We start from the raw sequence: 16,208 nt of genomic DNA, 5'->3' as shown, positions 1-16,208 counted from the left end.
CCGTATCGTTTCCCTGTCTCCATCTGCCATTACTGGCCAACCCCCCCCCCGCCCCCGGCCCTGCTCTGCCCCTGGCTCCCCGCACCAGGGCTGGGGGAGGCAGTGGGGCGAAGTGGGGGGGGCACGGCTGGTGTTGGGAGCAGATGGCAGGAAGGGTGACATCAGTGGCGCGATTGTCCGGCCCCATTATTCCTCCTGACGGGCCTCCCGCCCTCCTCCTGTTTCCTGCTCCTGGCCGGCCAGGGCTGCCGAGACAAAGGCGGCCGGCAGCGACGTGGGGCTGCCCGGGCAGAAGAAGGGCAGCCCTGAGCCCCCACCTCATCCCGCTCCTCCTCGCCTGCCCAGTGCAAAGAGAACTCGACCTGCGCATCCCAGTTCCACGATGCCCCGGGTGGCGACTGCCTTTTGGGGAAGGAGGCAGGGGCTGATACAGAGCAAAGCTTTTGGACAACCCCACCTGTGTCTCCCCTCCCCTCCTCCCGTCTGTGTGCAGGCAGGGGGAATGAGACCATTTGTATAATTTGCTTTTCCCAGTGCTCGCACCCCTCTTTTCCATACCACTCTTAAGGAAGGGTACCATTAACAATGCTTCTGGATGCTGCGGTTTGGAGCAATGCTGTGGGGTAACAGCAGCTCGTGGCTTTTTTGGGGCAAAGAAAGGAAAGGACTATTTGGTAGGAAAGAAGAAATGGGGAAAATAAAAATCCCTTTCTTTTTTCAATGAAATATGCCTACGATCGTGGGCATAGCTAAGCTACTGCTCCCCGAGCCCCCTTGTGCACCATCTTCCTGTGGTGCCTGAGCTGGGAAAAACTGCAGCAGCAATTCATTTCCTAATTAGCAATAGTCTCCCTCCACACAAAAATGGTACCAATGTATTGCTCTGGTTTTGTTTTGAACCCTTCTCCCAATACTAACAATAATAAATTCTCCCAATAATAAATTCCAATAACAACTGGAATAATTCAGCTCCTTGGTGCAGTTTCGGGGGCAGAGGTTATGGGAAATTCCTGCTTGGGGTTTTCACTAGCATTTCTTGAGGGAAATGTTGAAAATTTCACTTCTTCAAGATCCCCCTGGAAAGTCTTTCCACCTCTCAACCTCTTCTCGCTTCCTGAAATGTAGCTATCTTAAAGCAGCTATAGCCACGGTTTGAGGCATGACAAGGGTCTCTTCGGGCAATGGGAATATTTATTTATTTGTGTTAGGAGCACGGCTCTGCAAGCAGCTGTTTTGCTTGAGGGAAAGCCGGGGCTTATTTTTGAGCTGTGTGCCTGGCTTCTCTTTATGTTGATGGAAGCCCTGTTATTTCAGTGGGGTGATTCACTGTGTTTTGAAACAATATGTGACTGAGATGTCGGTAGTAATTGGGATAATAAGAATAGCTCGCTTTTTATCTTAGCCCGGATCACCTGTAGAGCATCATCATCCTTGCTTGGCAGCCAGGGAGAGGCGGAGCAGGGACCCGGACTGCGTTGAACCACCCAGTGCCTGGGACCAAATATCCATAAGGGAGTTGCCTCCAGCCAGAGCTGGGGAGGGTGATGGGGAGCACTGGGCTTGGCACGAAGGCAATGGATGATCTCAGCTGGGATTTGGGATTTGGTTAGAGCTGTTGGCCGGGTGGTCCCTGCTCCAAGCTGGCCATCCCCCACAGCCGAGATGCTGGCAGGGAGGAGGTTTGTCCCTGGAGAGGTGCCCTGGGGCACCTCCAGCGCTGGGGTGGGCCAGCAGCTTTTCAAAGGCACGCACAGGTTTGCAAGCTCCACTCAACATCTGCTTGGGGCCAAAAGACTTGCTGCGCCTTGGTCCCCCCTGCTGTCCCTTGCTGGCTGGATTTGGGGACCCTTTCTGGAGGGCGATGCCTGGGGATCTGGTTACTTCAGCAGTCTTGGGGTGGTGGGCAACCCCCGTGGGAGAGCTCCTGCTGTGGAGGTGCTGCTCCTCAGAGGGACTCCTCTGCTGCTAGCCTTGCCCCTGCCCTATGCCAGCACCTGGCAGAGGCAGGAATCTGGCCCCAAGCATCTCTTCAGCTTTACCCTCCTTCTGTGCCCCAGTTAGCTTTTAACCTCCGTACATTTAAGGCCAGAGATGGGGCTGTGCCTTCCCCTGCGTATCAGGAGTGTGGGAGGTTAATGGGAGACACGCAGACCTGATTAAACATCTCCCTCTCGTTTCCCTTTGTGGCGAGGAGCTGGGATGCCGCTGCAGGCTTCTTGTGTGCTCCACAAAGGCTCCTCAGGACCATCCTGCAGGCATCCTCACCCCAGCAAGCCGGGCATTTATTTTCTGCAGCCAGGCCATGCGAGGCCAGCGCTTGTTTGGCATTTACATTGAGTGAAACCTTATAACTTCAATAAGATGTAAACCGTGTCGCACATCTCTGCCGTTGCTCAGCAACCCTGCAGTAATGGCCCAAACAAAGCCTACCCGTGCGGAGGGAACACTAAATCCTATTGTGGGATAATTCTGCTCGGCCAGAGCTGGTATCTCCCATGCAGCCATCCCAGCCTGGACCACGCAGCCAGGACGAGCCCCTGCCCCGCCACAGCTGGGTGCCTGCCTCACCGTGCTTTTGGGGAAGATGCTTTCGCTGGCATGGGGCTTCAGGCTGAGGACTGGGATTTTGGAATGTGCTAGGGGGGCTTGAAGGGATAGTGGCCCTACTAAGGACTGGCAGGCTCCTGGCTCCGAGCTGGCTCAGCAGCCACCATGTTGCCCTCCAGCTGTGCTTGGGATGGCCTCCCATAAAAGTCCTGCTTCAGGGGTGGCCAAGGAAGAGATGCTGGGGTAGATCCTTAGCTGGTTTACCCCCGGGTGGCTTCGGTCATTTTTCAGTGTCTTATTTTAAAATTCCCATGTCCTTTTCTCTTCCCTCTCATCCTGCCATGGCCTTTTCATCCCTCCCTTCATCCTGCTGACCTGTGGGGCAAGTTTTGCTCTCCAGTGCCTGGTGCTGGGCTGGGGACAGCAGCTCCTTTGAGCCCCCCCTTCCTAGTGCAGAGCTGTGTGTGGTGTCCCGGCGGGGATTTCTGTCAGTGCAGGGTCATCCTTCCGCTGCGGCGAGGAGACGTGATGAGCTCAGCTAAATCAGTGCACCCTGCAGTTTTATTTGGATGGCGCTCACGTTGCCGAGCAGGGAAGCACCTGCAGCAGGGTGTGAAAGCAGCATTAATATCGACAGCAACCCCAAGCAAATCTGCTCTGGTGGTAAGATAGGGCATGGCAGTGAGACAGCAAAAAGAGGTGGGTGCCCATGAGTGGTTCCTAGTTCAAGTGGTCTCCTAAAGAGATTTCAGAGAGGGCCAGGCAGGGACTGGGCGTTGGGCAGCTCCAACACAAGCCAGAGGCAAGAGTGGCTCGGGGGCGCAGACCCTTCTTCCCTGCCTGCCGCTGCCTCCTCCTCCTCCTCCTCCCACAACGTGATGGATGTGCCTTACCCTGCTGGCTGGGAGGGCAGGCGCTCGCAAGGCAGGCGTATGCCATCTGCCAAGCTATTCAGCAGATGCGCTGAGCTGTGCCTGTGCGAGGATTTTTATTTTCTTTTAATGCATGGACCTTCAGGTAGGTGTAGGAATGGCTGGCTGTGCCTTGAGTGCTCTAGCTGCGATCTAGCCGTCACCAGGCGTGGGAGGACTCTTGCCTGCAGGCAGCTGCCTGCCTGCAGGGTACCCCACCATCTCACCCACCCTGGAGACCCTGCAGCAGTGGGCAACAGGTCTGGGTGCTGTTTGTGGCACATGAAGTCATGCGAAAGCAGCCCGGGAGCTCCTTTCCCTCTCCCCAGCACATCTCTGCAGTGTGCAAGCCCCGCCACGCATTACAAAAAGAAGAAAGAGCACCCCCCTGAACATCTCCTTCCCTCTCCTTCAGCCCTCAGGACTGATGTGCAGGTTTGGGTTGATCTTCCAGAGGCGTAGTGCCTACAGAGGTGTTACTGTGCTGAGCACGGTGTCTCCAGGCTGAGCCCTGAAGAGCTGTTTCTCCAGCCCCGCTCGCTCCAGCCACAGCACAAGGGCTGTACTGGGAGCACCCCTGCCTGTAGAACCACCCCCAAATCCCCGTGACACCAGCCAGCCTGCAGAGGAGTATCTGAGGGCAAAGGTTGCGTGGGAAGGAAGTGGTAGAAGAAGTCGCAGCGGCTTCTGGGATGCAGTTAAGTGATGGCAAGCTGAGGGTGGGCGATGGGGAAGAGTGACCCTATTGCGGGTAGGATGCTCAAAAGCACTCCCAGTTGGTGGGGCTGCTCCAACAGGCATCTGTACTGACACACTTGCTTGTAGCCGTGGAGCAGACCCCCAGCCTGGCTGGACCCTTCCTTTGGTGAGCAAAGCCAGCTCGTGGGGACAGCATGGAGCTGGGCTCTCCCGCTTGTGTGACTGCGAAATTCAGCTTTGCTTCCCGTGGTGGTATGGGCAGCAGCATCCTCAGCGCTCAGCCTATTTCTCTGACACCGGGTTTTCGCCGTTCCCCTGCAGGTGGAGGCGGAGGAGCACCAGGACGTGGTGGTCTATGACCAGAGCACACGGGACGTGACTGGCTTGGCCGCCGACAGCTTCCTCTCCATCCTCCTGGGCAAGCTGGACAGCTGTTTCCACAGCGTCTCCATCCTCACAGGTAGGAGAGCCCTGGGTTACCACTTCACCTGGTGCTCGTGCCTTTAGTCTGGAGTTACGGAGCTGTGGCCCCACGTGTCCGTCTGCACCCACTTTCCTGGCCACCGGTGGCTGTGGTGGCAGAGGGCAGCCCCGCACGCGGACCGAGGAGGATTGACCCACTTTGGCATCACTGGGTCCTCCCCGTGCATTTGTTCCTTGCGCCGTCCAGCTCCCCACTGCTGCGCCGACCGGCCAGGGTGAATGAGAGAGGAGGGTATGGAGGGGTTGCAGTGGCATGGATCCAGCCACCCAAAAGCTGCCCTTCGTTCCCCCATCCCTGTGCTGCTTCATCCCCGGTGAACATGCCAAGGGCCAGACCTGGTTCGAGCGCTCTGCTCCCTCTCGCTGCTGTTAAAGGGAGGGCAGGAGAGGAAATCCGTGGATGTGCTGGGAAGGGGAAGGGGAAGGAGGGCAGGGGCAGAGGGTCATTACTGGGTGAGTCAGGGTCTGCTGGAGATGATGTTGTCTGAGCGTGAGCACGCAGGCAGGAGGAGGCACACGCTGCCCTAATTACAGTCCTGCAGAGCAAAATGGGAGGCAGGTGACCGATGAATGAAACACTCCAGCCCAGAAGAGAGGAAGAGGCAGTGAGCTGCCGAAGGGAGAGTTAAAGCTGCCTTTAATTCCCCATGGCTGGGACAGACGGGTGTCTGCCTGGCTGGCTGCCCACCTTCGAGCTTTCTGCCTGCAGAGGGGTGGGCAGGGGCTGCCCCACGCAGCCCCATGGTCCTGCTGAGCTCAGCCAGGCTCCTAGATAGTGCCGAAAGCAGAGAGATGGGGATCATCTGTTCCCCAAGCCCATCCTCATCCTGCGGCGACTGGGTACTGCTCTGGGGCTGAGGTGGAGGGTACCAACCTCTGTGTTCCCGAGGCATTGCAGGGATGGAGGGAGCAGCCGTCCCTGCAAATCCAGCAGCATGACAGACCCTGCAAAGGGGTAGTTGTCATGGGGAAGGTGGCACAAGCAAGTGGCATTCAGGGGGCCTTGCCCGTGCAAGGCATGGGTACGTGCTGTTGGATTAGTGCAGCTGCATTGTGATGGGGAGAACAGAGCAGAGAAATAGCAGGAATAAACCCCCTGGTTCAAGGGTTTCAAAAGCAAGCAAGGACTACACAAAATCACGTTAAAGCTAATTAACGTGGCCCGGGTTGCAGGAGCTTTGCTGACGCCAGTGCTGGAGGATGCAACCATGAGCTTGCTACGGCAGCCCCTGGCCCGCCCCAGCAGCCGTGCCTGCGGCTCCAAGGTCGTCGTGGCATAAACAAGGGCACGGCTTGGCGCATGGAGCAGGAGAAGAAGAAGGTGGATTCAGTCGCATCTGGGAAGGAACCTGCTTAGTCACCGGGACGGGTCAGGAAACACCCTTCGCGGTGTGACCCCAGCACCCCCCAACCCACTGCCACCTTCCCAGGGCTGGGCGAGGGGCACCTTGGAAAGTGAGGGGAGGCTTGGGGGACCCCCATAGAACCAGTGCACCCCAATGCTGGGTGAGCACCGGTGGCGTGCCACCCCCCCCCCGCCATCAGCATCGCCACCACCAAGCCCCCCGTGAGCAAACCTGCACCCCGCTTGGGCACACACATCTTCCATCTTCAGGGCGACCATTTCCATCCCCCTGGGCTGCTGGAGCCCAGACCCCCAAGCGGGAGCGTGGCTGTGCTAGGTGCCAAGGAAAGCTTAAACCTCCCTAATTAAAAGCGCCGCAGGGCCACAGCCTGATGTGGAACGCAGGCCACCAGCGGGTGGAAAAAACGAGAACCGAAACGTAGAACACTGGGTCATGGCAGTGGTGTTTTACATGGAAATCGTGACTGGAAGCAGCTGCATAGAGCGTCCGGGGGAGGCTGGGCACGCTTGCCGACAGGCGCAGCTTCCTCCTGCCTGTGGTGTGGGCAGCAGCCGGGTTGATTTAGAGGCAGCTCCGGAGCACTTGGGAGGTCTGGGATAGGATGTGTGGGTTGGGCCTGATTCTGACCCCTCACCCTGGTGGGCTTTAACCCTTCGGTCTGTCCACTCCTGGCTCAGGCACCTTGTCCTGCCCCAACCCATCTTGTGTCCCAGAAGAGGAGCCTGGGTCCTCCCTGGAGGTGGCGTGTGACCCCAGCAGGGAGTTGGGCTGACAAGGGCTGCTGAAATCTCAGGGTCCTGTCCTGAAATCTCAGCCTGTCCCTAAATGGATGCCAGCACCCCAGGGAACCCCGTCCTGAGGGCCCCCACTCCGCTGTGGCAGCCCTACGCAGCCCCTCCGTGCTCCCCAGCTCTCCTCAGCCCCAACAGATGTGACACGCGTCCGTGCCTTGGTGTCCCCGTGTCACGCAAACACCGTGCTTGGCCATTCTTGCTCGCATCCAGCCCATCGTCCTTCCAGCCCTTGAAGCAGCTGATGGAGGCTGGTGGGCAAGGGCAGGGGAGCCCCGGGGGTGGCAAGAGCAACAACAGGGACACTTCAAGGGTTAACAGCCCAGAAGCAGCAATTCCAGTGGGGCTGGGAAGGAGGAATCTGAGTCAATTATTCCCAGTCTTGGAAATCATCAGCTTCTCTTCTTTTTTCCCTTTTTTTTTTTTTTAATTGTGTAAGTATAAATAGTGCTGCTTGCTGCCCTCCATCCGTGGGAGCAGAAGGCCTGTTGATTTATATGGTTTTCCTGACATCACATGAAGTGGTGGAAAACTGAATGGAGCCAACATTTTTCCTGCATTACGTAATGTCCCCTCCCTCCCTCTCGGCCCAGCTCTGCTATTCCTGCAGGAGCCTGACTGTTCTTTAACCTTTGTTTACTTCAGCACAAACTCTTGCTTTTTGCTTTTTTTTTTTGCTATTTTTTGCCCTTTTTTTGCTTTTTTTTTTTTTCCACTTTGCTTTTTTTTCCCCCTTCTTCTTCCCCTTTGCAAACTCCTGCTTGGTTTTTATTAACAGCCTTTATCTGTTTATGAAGCAGCAGCAGCAGCGGTCTGGCTCCATCACTCCCTGATGGCTCCCGCGTGCCAGCTCTTGTACTGGAGCCCGGCCAGAGCCATAGCGTGGTGCTGAGCTGCTGGGTGCTGAGCTTCACCAGCTCCTCTCCATTTGTCCAGCTGCAGCAGAGGGTGGGGAGATCTTCCTTTGCTCCCATTCAGCAGCTAAAAGCGACAGCCGAGAGGGCTTGGGATGTTTGTCCAGATGATGCTCAGGCACCCATCCTGGCCCTACTCCTGGTCCTTGGGTCAAGCGCCAGGTTCCTCTCTCCTGCGCCCAAAGCCTTACGCCAGCCGGAGACGAAACCAGTGTGGCCAGCAGTGGCTGGTACCCACAGCCCCAACTGCTGAGGTTGGGACCCCCCCCTTGCACGGCAGCAGCTCTTTTCGTTGCAGTTTCATGCGCTGGGGGAGTTTTATCATTGTGATATCGCGCTCAGACCTGAAACAGGCCCCTCGCTTGCTTTCTGAGCTCAAGTCATGAGCTTTTCATCTGGCTCGGGAGCGCGTGTGAGATCATCTTCAGCCTCCCCCCCCTCCCTTTTTGTACCAATTCTTCAAGGAATGTTTAAATTTTCCAGTCCTGTTCTTTCTAAATTTGGAGCGTCTGTTTACTCCCAGGATTCGGAAAGAATGTAACAATATCATCAGTGAGAAATCCCTCCCAGGCCTCCACTCGCCATCCTCCTCCTCGGCGAGCAGGCTGGCCTCGGCAGCGCTGGCCGTGACCCAGGTCCTCTCCAGCCCGGAGCTGCCACGACCAGCCGGCGCGGCCGGGGAGACTTGTAATTGCGCGGCGACGGTGATCCAGAGGGGGCTGAGATTTGGGGGATTTTGGGGGAATCTACCAAAGGCAGGTGACTTCAGAGCAGACAAAATGAAGTAGTGAAAAAGGAAAGGGGATTTCCATTGCAGGAGCTGATTTGGGCTGCCCAGGCGTGAGTGGGTTCAGCACTGGCTGGAATTACTTTAGAAACAAGGACTCGGGGACAGATGATTTTAATAAAAAAAAAAGGAAAAGCACTTTTTTTTTTTTTGCTGCACAGGGACAGTCCTAAAAGGAGGTTAAACATCAGGGCAGCTGAATGTGACTTTGCTTATCCTTGGCTGAAAATACTGTGATGCTTTTCCGTGTTATGTCAGTAAGAAGCCACGTGCCAGCGTCACATCTCCCATGCTGCCTGCTCCCCTTGAAACACGTCGGGCTGGGGCTGTTTTAGAGGAAAAGAGAAGATGAATGAAAAAAGCCGAGCTAGGCAGGTGCAAAAGTAGCACATAGGCAGGGCAGAACAGAGGGGGCTTGCTTTTAGTCAGAGTCCCAGGGGCTGGAGATGGCGTGTGCATCCGAAAGGCGGGAAAAATACAAATGAAATCTGCAAAGCTTGTCATGGCTGATGCTGAAGCTAAAAGCTTAGCAGGATCCAGAGCCAGGATTGCGGTGTCCTTACAAACCCAATGTAAGAAAAAGAAAAAAAACCTAAGAAAGAAAATACGCTGAACACCCACACTTTGGTCGTCAGTCAGAAGCTGTCTGATGGGAGTGGGGAAGCAGGACCCCACTGCAGCATCACAATTTCATCTGATGACTTTGGTATGTGAGTGTGTCTCCTGGGACGTAGCACGTGCAGGATGCACTAGCTGGTGGACTTTGTCCTCGGACTCCAGCAGAGCCTCTGCTCGGTACACGGGCCTGAAGATGCACGCGCAGGTCAAGCGTTAGAGCTATTTCAGGTACCCTCAGACTGCAAGGTCTGAGAGCGCTAGTGGTCTTATAGGTGTGAATCCATCAGATGTACCCACAAGTTTTTCTTCTAAAGTCGAATTACTGCCTCTGAACCTTCCACAAGCACCTCTGCCCACCCAGGGACATCTCCATCCCATAGCGTACCATGATGAACCAAAAGAAGCAGATTCTGGGCTGGCAGGAGTGTGGGTATGAATAAGGAGGGTGCAGGGGTGGGATGAAATGGGAAAGAGCGCTCACATGGGCAATTTCTTGCTTCTCCCAGATTTGGGAGTTTTGAAGAACCAGCTTTGCAAATAATGTGAACGGGAATCCTGGTTGTTATTCATCTACAAACTGCCCATGTGATGCTCGGGAACGGAAGAAGGGTAAGAAGTGCTGTGGAGGGGGTTCTGCCCAGCTTTTCTCAGGCCATAGTGGGGGGGGGCACAGGGGGATTACCTGCAGTGATGCTTTTCTTTTGACTGTCCAGAGGGCTGGAGGTAGGGTGCTATTGCCAGCCTAGTGGGAGAGGTGCTTCTTTAAAAATCAAATAGTAACACCAAGATTTGTGATTTTTACAGCCCTGGAGGTTTAGATAACTCTCCAAACCTCCCTCCCTCTCACACAGAACATCCTTGGGTCCACGGCACCAGAGGAGTTGCTTTTTCTCCTGCAGCAAAGCTGTCTGGGACCACTTTGGCCAGGGCAGGACCGTGTTTTCTAGCCCTCCAACCCCCACCCAGTGGGTGCTAGCATCCAACCACAGCCACTCAGCCTGGTGCTGGCCCTAGGGAGTGCTCCCAGTCTGCACAGCCTGAGGCGTGACGTCGCGGTAAGGTGCCCCCTTCTCACCCTCCGCCACAACCAGGAGATGCCTGGGAGGGTTTTGGCCCCAGTGGGGCCGGTGGCTGCATCCCTGGGAGGGGTTAAGCCAGGTCACGTATGTGCGAGCTGATTGTATTCCAGACCTATGCTCTAAACCTCCCTGTTTAGCAACACTGTCGTCAGACAACTTGTTTTCCCGATTCTATAATTACCCCGAGGAGCTTCCCCTCCCCCTCCAGCCGCGTTTTTAACCATCAGACCCAGAAAAGGCGAGTGAAAGGGCCGAAGGCAGAAAAGGATGGAGGAGAAGGGGCTTAAGGAAGAGCAGCCGTCTGGGTGCCAAGACTTACAAAACTGCCGTGTAATTTCATTTCTCATTTCTGGAAAGCTGACGGGAGGAAGGCAACTTCCCCAGTAAGAGATCCCGATGGGCAGGAGCCACTGCCCAGTTATGGTTTCCTTCCTTTTGAGAAACCTGCCTCCCCTCATCCGCCTCCCCTTTTTCCTGGGCCTGCGCCGCACACTTGCAAAAGGTCGGTGCTGGCAATGATTATAACATCCCGGCACTGGGTGGAGGGAGGAACTGCTGGCCACTGCCCAGCTGGGCACGTGCCAGGCTATAGGTACTGTCACGACGGGTATGTAGGTGCTGAACAGGGGGTCGTTCTGCACCCTGCTCTTGCAGGCGGGTTGCAAGAGTCTCTCCGACCCGTTGCAGCAGATGTTTTTCCAGTGAGTGCTGTGGCAATGAGAGCAAAGTGGGGCTGGCGAGGCTGGCCATCTCTCCCTGGGATGATGCACCTCTGTCTCCTAAATAGGGGTGAATGGGCAACAGCCTGGCCAGGAGGAGCACCTGGGGAAAGGGGCCGAGGGGCAGCAGCTGATACGTGGGATGTAGTTCTGCACTGTGGACATTGCTTTTCATCTCTCTACTTGCCAGCTCCTCCCTGCCCCAGCACTAGCTCCCAACCCCTATCCTGGTCCTGGCAAAGGGGTGAAGAAGATGAGGAAGGAGCGGGGAGGAGGGTGCTGCCTGGGGAATGGTGGCTGCAGGTGGCATCTCCATGTGGCTGGACCTCACGCTGGTGGAGGAATGGGGTTGCTGACTACCTGTGCTCGCTCATCTTTTGCTGGGGGGGCAGAGGGACGTGGGACACCAGTGAGCCTCCTGCATCGAGGGCTGCTTGGTGGTGTCGTGCCCAGCCCCCAGCTGGGGCTCCCAGCAGCCCTGAACTGAAAACTCGGTCCAAACACATCCTGAAGGAACTTGCCGGTACCAAAATAACTTGTGCTGAGGGCTCTTGCAAGCCTGAGGGAGTCAGGCAACCAGACGGCCGAGAGGGAAGGCAAATGCATGCTTGTGCACCGCTGGGTTGGGGGCAGGTTGATGATTGCACCCCCTAATTCACCACGTGCTTCCTGCAGCATCCCCCTCGGCTAGCACAGAGCGGCTGGCCAGCCACTGCCCCGGCACGACCCAGTGGTGGTTTCCACCCCAGCGGAGCCCCAGCCACAGCCGACAGAGCGGGTCACAGCCGAATTGCCCACCAGCGTGGGTAGAGCACCACTGGCACAGCGGCAGCGGGAGATGGAGGCATCTCCATTGCCAGGAGCCGTTGGTGCTGGCCACTAGCACCGTGCGCCCTCCCTTGTAGGGAAGGAGGTGGCAAATGTGGGGGACCGTGGACCCCCTGGGGAGCTGCTGTGGAAGCCGCTTCCCAAGCGTGGCTCTTGGGGGAAGGCTGCTCCTCTCTTCTCTTCCAGCCTAGTTGGAGCATGCTTTGAATTTTATCCAACCTCTGACCCACATCTGATAATAATCAAACCATATTTGTTACAACAACAAGGCTCGTTAGGAGGCTGGCTCCACTGGGGTGGGGGGGAGGGGAGAGCACTTAGTTAATGCCAATGACCTCATCTCATGTGATGTCATTCAAAGGAAAAACACTGAAGTCACTCACATATGGCTCAGCCTGGGGTTTTTCAGCCCATAAAGCTTCAGATTTTCAAAGGCACAATACATGCCCCCCCCCCCCCCCCCCCCGCTCCTCCGCTTACTATAATCCTGAATGATTTTCTGGAGGCCTGGGCTCAGACCAATAAACTTATGAGGAGCTGTGTGGAGATGTATTAAGGAGTCCCACGGGTGGGAAGGGGGACACACAAGTAATTCTTTCCCCCGGGACAAATGCAAAGAAGAAAACACATCCACCCCCACCTGCTTCGGAAGCCACTGCTGATCGATAGACCCCAGCGGGACTGGGAAAGCCCATTCCTACATGTCCCCTCTTGCTGGACTTTTGCACGTGAGAAGGCTTTGGCGGAGGGTGCATCTCCTCCAGGCCACGGTCCTGCTCCGCTGGGCCTGGGCAGATAACTCCATCCAATGCGGCCGTGTGCAGGTGTGAGCAGCCTAGCGCCAGCCCATTTCCCCACCAGCTGTTGGGGCCCATTCGCCTCCAGCTGTTTGAAACCGCTCCAGGATGAGCATCCCTCCTGGGTGGTGTTCTCGTTGGAGACACCAAGAGAAAAGATGAGCTGGTGGTTAGGGACCTGCTGTCTGGTCCCCAGCTCTGCCCTGCAGCAGAGAACCCCGGAGAAGCTATTGAATCTTTTGTGCCTCAGTTTCCCTCTTGGGGAACTGAGATCGGGGCATTGCCCTTCCTGGCGCTGGGGTTCAGGGTTAAACATCCCCCAGGGGATGCACATCGGTCCTGCCAGGAGCAGCTGTGGGGAGGGGGTGGGATGGGGTGCAGCCGTGGGGTGCCCGTCACCGGACGGCGGGGGGCAACAGGGAGGAGGGATGGAGAGCGGTGCCGCATCCCCTTCGGCGTGGGGATTTGGTCACACACCGCCCTGGCTGGTGCTAAAACGAGGTGTGGACATTAGCTTCCTCCCTCCAATTCCCTGTCCCCAGATTAACTCCGCGGGGCCAAATCCGACGTGGTGCAGCCATCTATCTCCCGCCGCGGCTGCTCGCTGCGACGCGTGTCGGGGGGGGGATGCTCTGGGCGGGCGAGAAAATCGCGGTTGCGCCTTTAAGCAGGGAGCGAAGCATATGTCAGGCCCGGCGTTCTCCTGCGTGTCTGTGTGCTGAGTAAGGAATGCGGTCGCATGCCTGACCCGTTAGCTATGAGCGCTGGGAGCGCGGCGGCGGATGGCTCAGCAGGGCTGCTGCTCGGGGGCTGAGCTCATTCAGGCTGGAGCGGGAGCCGCGCACGCAGGGAGCGAGAGCAGAGGAGGAGGGCGGCTGGGGAAAAGGGGGGGCTACGCCGGGCCCCCCCCCCACCCCGCTCGGGTTTTGTTGTTGGTTGGGGTTTTTCGGTTTTTTGTTTGGTTTTGGGGTTTTTTTTTTACGTTTTCAGCCTGAAGGCTGGAGCCGGGGGGAGGCTGGCGGTGCTTTGCCGCAGGGGGGCTTTGGGTTTTTTTCGGAATTTTTTTAGTATTTTGTTTGTCCGCCGGCTGTTGTTTTGCTAAGGCAAGAGGTGCCCCCCGCGATCCGCAGCCCAGCTGCCTGGATGCCCGTGGATGTAATGATTGCTCCCTCCGAGGACCAGTTCTGGACAGACATGCGCGAGGGGCAGATGAAGCTGAAAATAAGGGTGCGGAGGATGAAGGAGAGCAGGGACATGAGAGGTTTGTCAGCCGGCCGGCTCCTTTCTTTCCCATGGGGACGGAAGGGGAAGAGGGGGCTGCTCCGCCCGAGCCCTCCTTTGCCCGGAGCGGGGGGACGGGAATGGCCTTTGCCGAGCGGCCGGCGGGGAACGGAGCGGGATGGCTGCCGGTACAAAGAGCGCAGGCAGCTGGCGAGCGGGGGAGATGCTGGCGAGCGCGGGGGGGAGCGGTGGCTAGTTCCCAGCGACCGGCAACGTGAGGAAGGGCTTGCGGAGGCAGCTAGCCTGGTCCCGCCGGCGGCAGCAGCGGGAAAGGAGCTGCTCGGAGGGGGCAGTTCCTTCAGGCAGGTGAGAGGCTGCCTGCAGCGGGCAGGGGTCCCCCGCAGCGGTCCCGGTGTTCGGCAGCTTTCCCAGCCGGTGCGGGGTGCGGTGAGGCTGCCTGGCCGGGGAGGGGGTGGGGGGGGACGACACCGCTCCGGGGTCCCCTGAACCCGTCTCCGTCCCCTTGGCGGGGGCGCGGAGGGAGCAGAGGAGGAGGAGGAGGAGGGAAGGAGGAAGGCTGCGGGAGGCAGGGCAGGCTCCGCCGCCAGCATCTCTGCTCCCTCGGGTGCCGGTTTGGAGGGGTCACCGCGTCCGCGCCCCGGGCAAAGGGGCGTGCGGGGCGGGGAAGGACGAGGGAGGGCGGCGAGGTGTGCAAGGAGCTGTCGGCTGAAGACCGCTGCTCTGCTGCCCGCAGCCAGGCGGCTGCCCGAGGGAGCCATTTCGCTTCACCTGCGCCGTTGCTGCCTGCCCGTCTTCGGGGATTGCTTTCAGAAAGGGGGTTTGCGGTGTTTCACCTCCCCCAGTGCCAGGGTGAAGGGCGAGCGGAGGAAGGGGATATTAACTGGAGCAGCTTAAAAATATGCCGAGCCTGGAATGACCTAGATTACCAAAGGGTTGAATCAAGAAACTTCCCCTCCATCACCGGTTAAAATGGGAGCCTGCTAAAAGTGCTTGACAGGTTTTTGTGGCGTGAAGCACATAACCCAGTGATAGTGTCATTAGTAATAAGTCACTCCTGGAAATGACACATTTTTCTTTACTTAGAACGAGTAAGGCTGGTCCAAAGCAGGCACAGTCACCGGAGGAAAATCAAGCCCAGCAGCTCTGGGAGCATGTCCATGGTTGTGTGGGTGGAGGGCTTCCTTTCTGCTGCTTTTCCTTTTTTTTAAGGACATTTTCCGCTCATTTGGGAGAATGGGAGGGGGGTCTGGGACCAGCCTGGGAGGCCAGGGGAGGCTGGGACAGGGTGGGAGGCAGCAGGGTGATGTAGCAGCAGGTGGGCAGAGGCTGTTCAGGGTGACCATTGGAGAAATGGGGAATTCACATGAACCCATCATAGGGCTGATTCATCGGCTTTCTCATCCCCACTGCTTGGAAAAAAAAAAGGATCCGGCAGTGGGGTGATGAAATCTGGTGCCGAGCAAAGGGAGGGTGAAACCCGGGCTGGGGGAGATCACAGAGGCTGGGCAGGGGAGTGCAGGGGGGGACACGGGACTAAGCGAGCACCGGACATGTCTCTCCAAAGCACTGAGAAGTGGGTGGAAGTAAAAGAGCATCAGCCAGGAGAGGGAGAGTTGGCCAGGCTGCGGAGCACTGGCACTTCACCCAGGCAGGTGGGAAGGGCATGCTAGCCAGTGGGCTGCTCGCATCGGACATTGCTGGCAGGGCTGGGAAAAGCAAAGGGGGCTGCAGTGCTGAGAAGGGAGCAGTGAGGATGGAGGCAGGGGAAAAACTCAGAAACGTCCCAGGCAGAGGGAAGTGCTGACAAAGCCCCAGAGCTTCCTGGAGCACAGTGGGTAAGGGTGGCAGTAAGCAATGTTTCATCACGCTGCCCGGCTTAGCTGCCAGCGCCAACGGGCTCCCACCCAGCACGAGAGCCAGGGAGACGGTGTTTTGCAAAGAGGGGTTTTCCCAGCAGCTCTGGCGTTCCTGGCCCCTCCACTTTCCTTCCTTCAATTCAACCTGCTGCAGAGATGCTCAGCTGAACGCTTGGGCTCACAGCCCTGCTAACGCTGAGCACGATGCGGGCGAGGGCTGGGGTTTTGCAGGTCCCCCCGGCTCTCGTCATCTCCTGCCATGCTTCAATTCAGCAAGGTGGTTTAACAATTGGGGACGGATGTGTCGGGGCACCGGGAGCAGCATGTCCCCGGGGGACTGGGGTGATGGGGAGCGGGCATCCAGGCACCATCCTGGCCACCGAGCCGGCACAGCAGTGGGGGAGCCATGCTGGCGTGGCGGCTGCTCCAGCAGCAGCCGAGGCGCGTGCTCACTTGCATGCCCCGCTGCCCCTCGCCACGTGCCGCCCTGGCAGCAGCTCTCAGCCACCGCAGGCATTTTAATGAGAGCTGGGCAGAGCCTGGCCTCTCTCAGTCCCTTCGGCCGCCAGG

General features: G+C 57.6%; 1 protein-coding gene across 6 annotated transcripts in view; it reads left to right on the top strand.

The window, feature by feature from the left end:
* The window catches only part of DUSP8 (dual specificity phosphatase 8), a 48,675-nt gene that overhangs the window by 17,196 nt on the left and 15,271 nt on the right, over positions 1-16,208 (top strand). For 5 of the 6 annotated variants that reach the window (XM_030038849.1, XM_030038850.1, XM_030038854.1 and 2 more), the window contains exon 3: positions 4,479-4,617. In XM_030038849.1, the coding sequence (XP_029894709.1) occupies positions 4,479-4,617 (139 nt within the window). Of the gene's footprint in view, positions 1-4,478; positions 4,618-13,231; positions 13,802-16,208 lie in introns of those variants that run through there. The other variant, XM_030038855.1, reaches the window with a different exon arrangement.

The sequence above is a fragment of the Aquila chrysaetos genome, chromosome 16, assembly GCF_900496995.4.
Source record: "Aquila chrysaetos chrysaetos chromosome 16, bAquChr1.4, whole genome shotgun sequence".
Classification (NCBI taxonomy): domain Eukaryota; kingdom Metazoa; phylum Chordata; class Aves; order Accipitriformes; family Accipitridae; genus Aquila; species Aquila chrysaetos.
The sequence above is the reverse complement of the archived record's forward strand: the minus strand, read 5'-3'. Positions and strand labels throughout refer to the sequence as shown.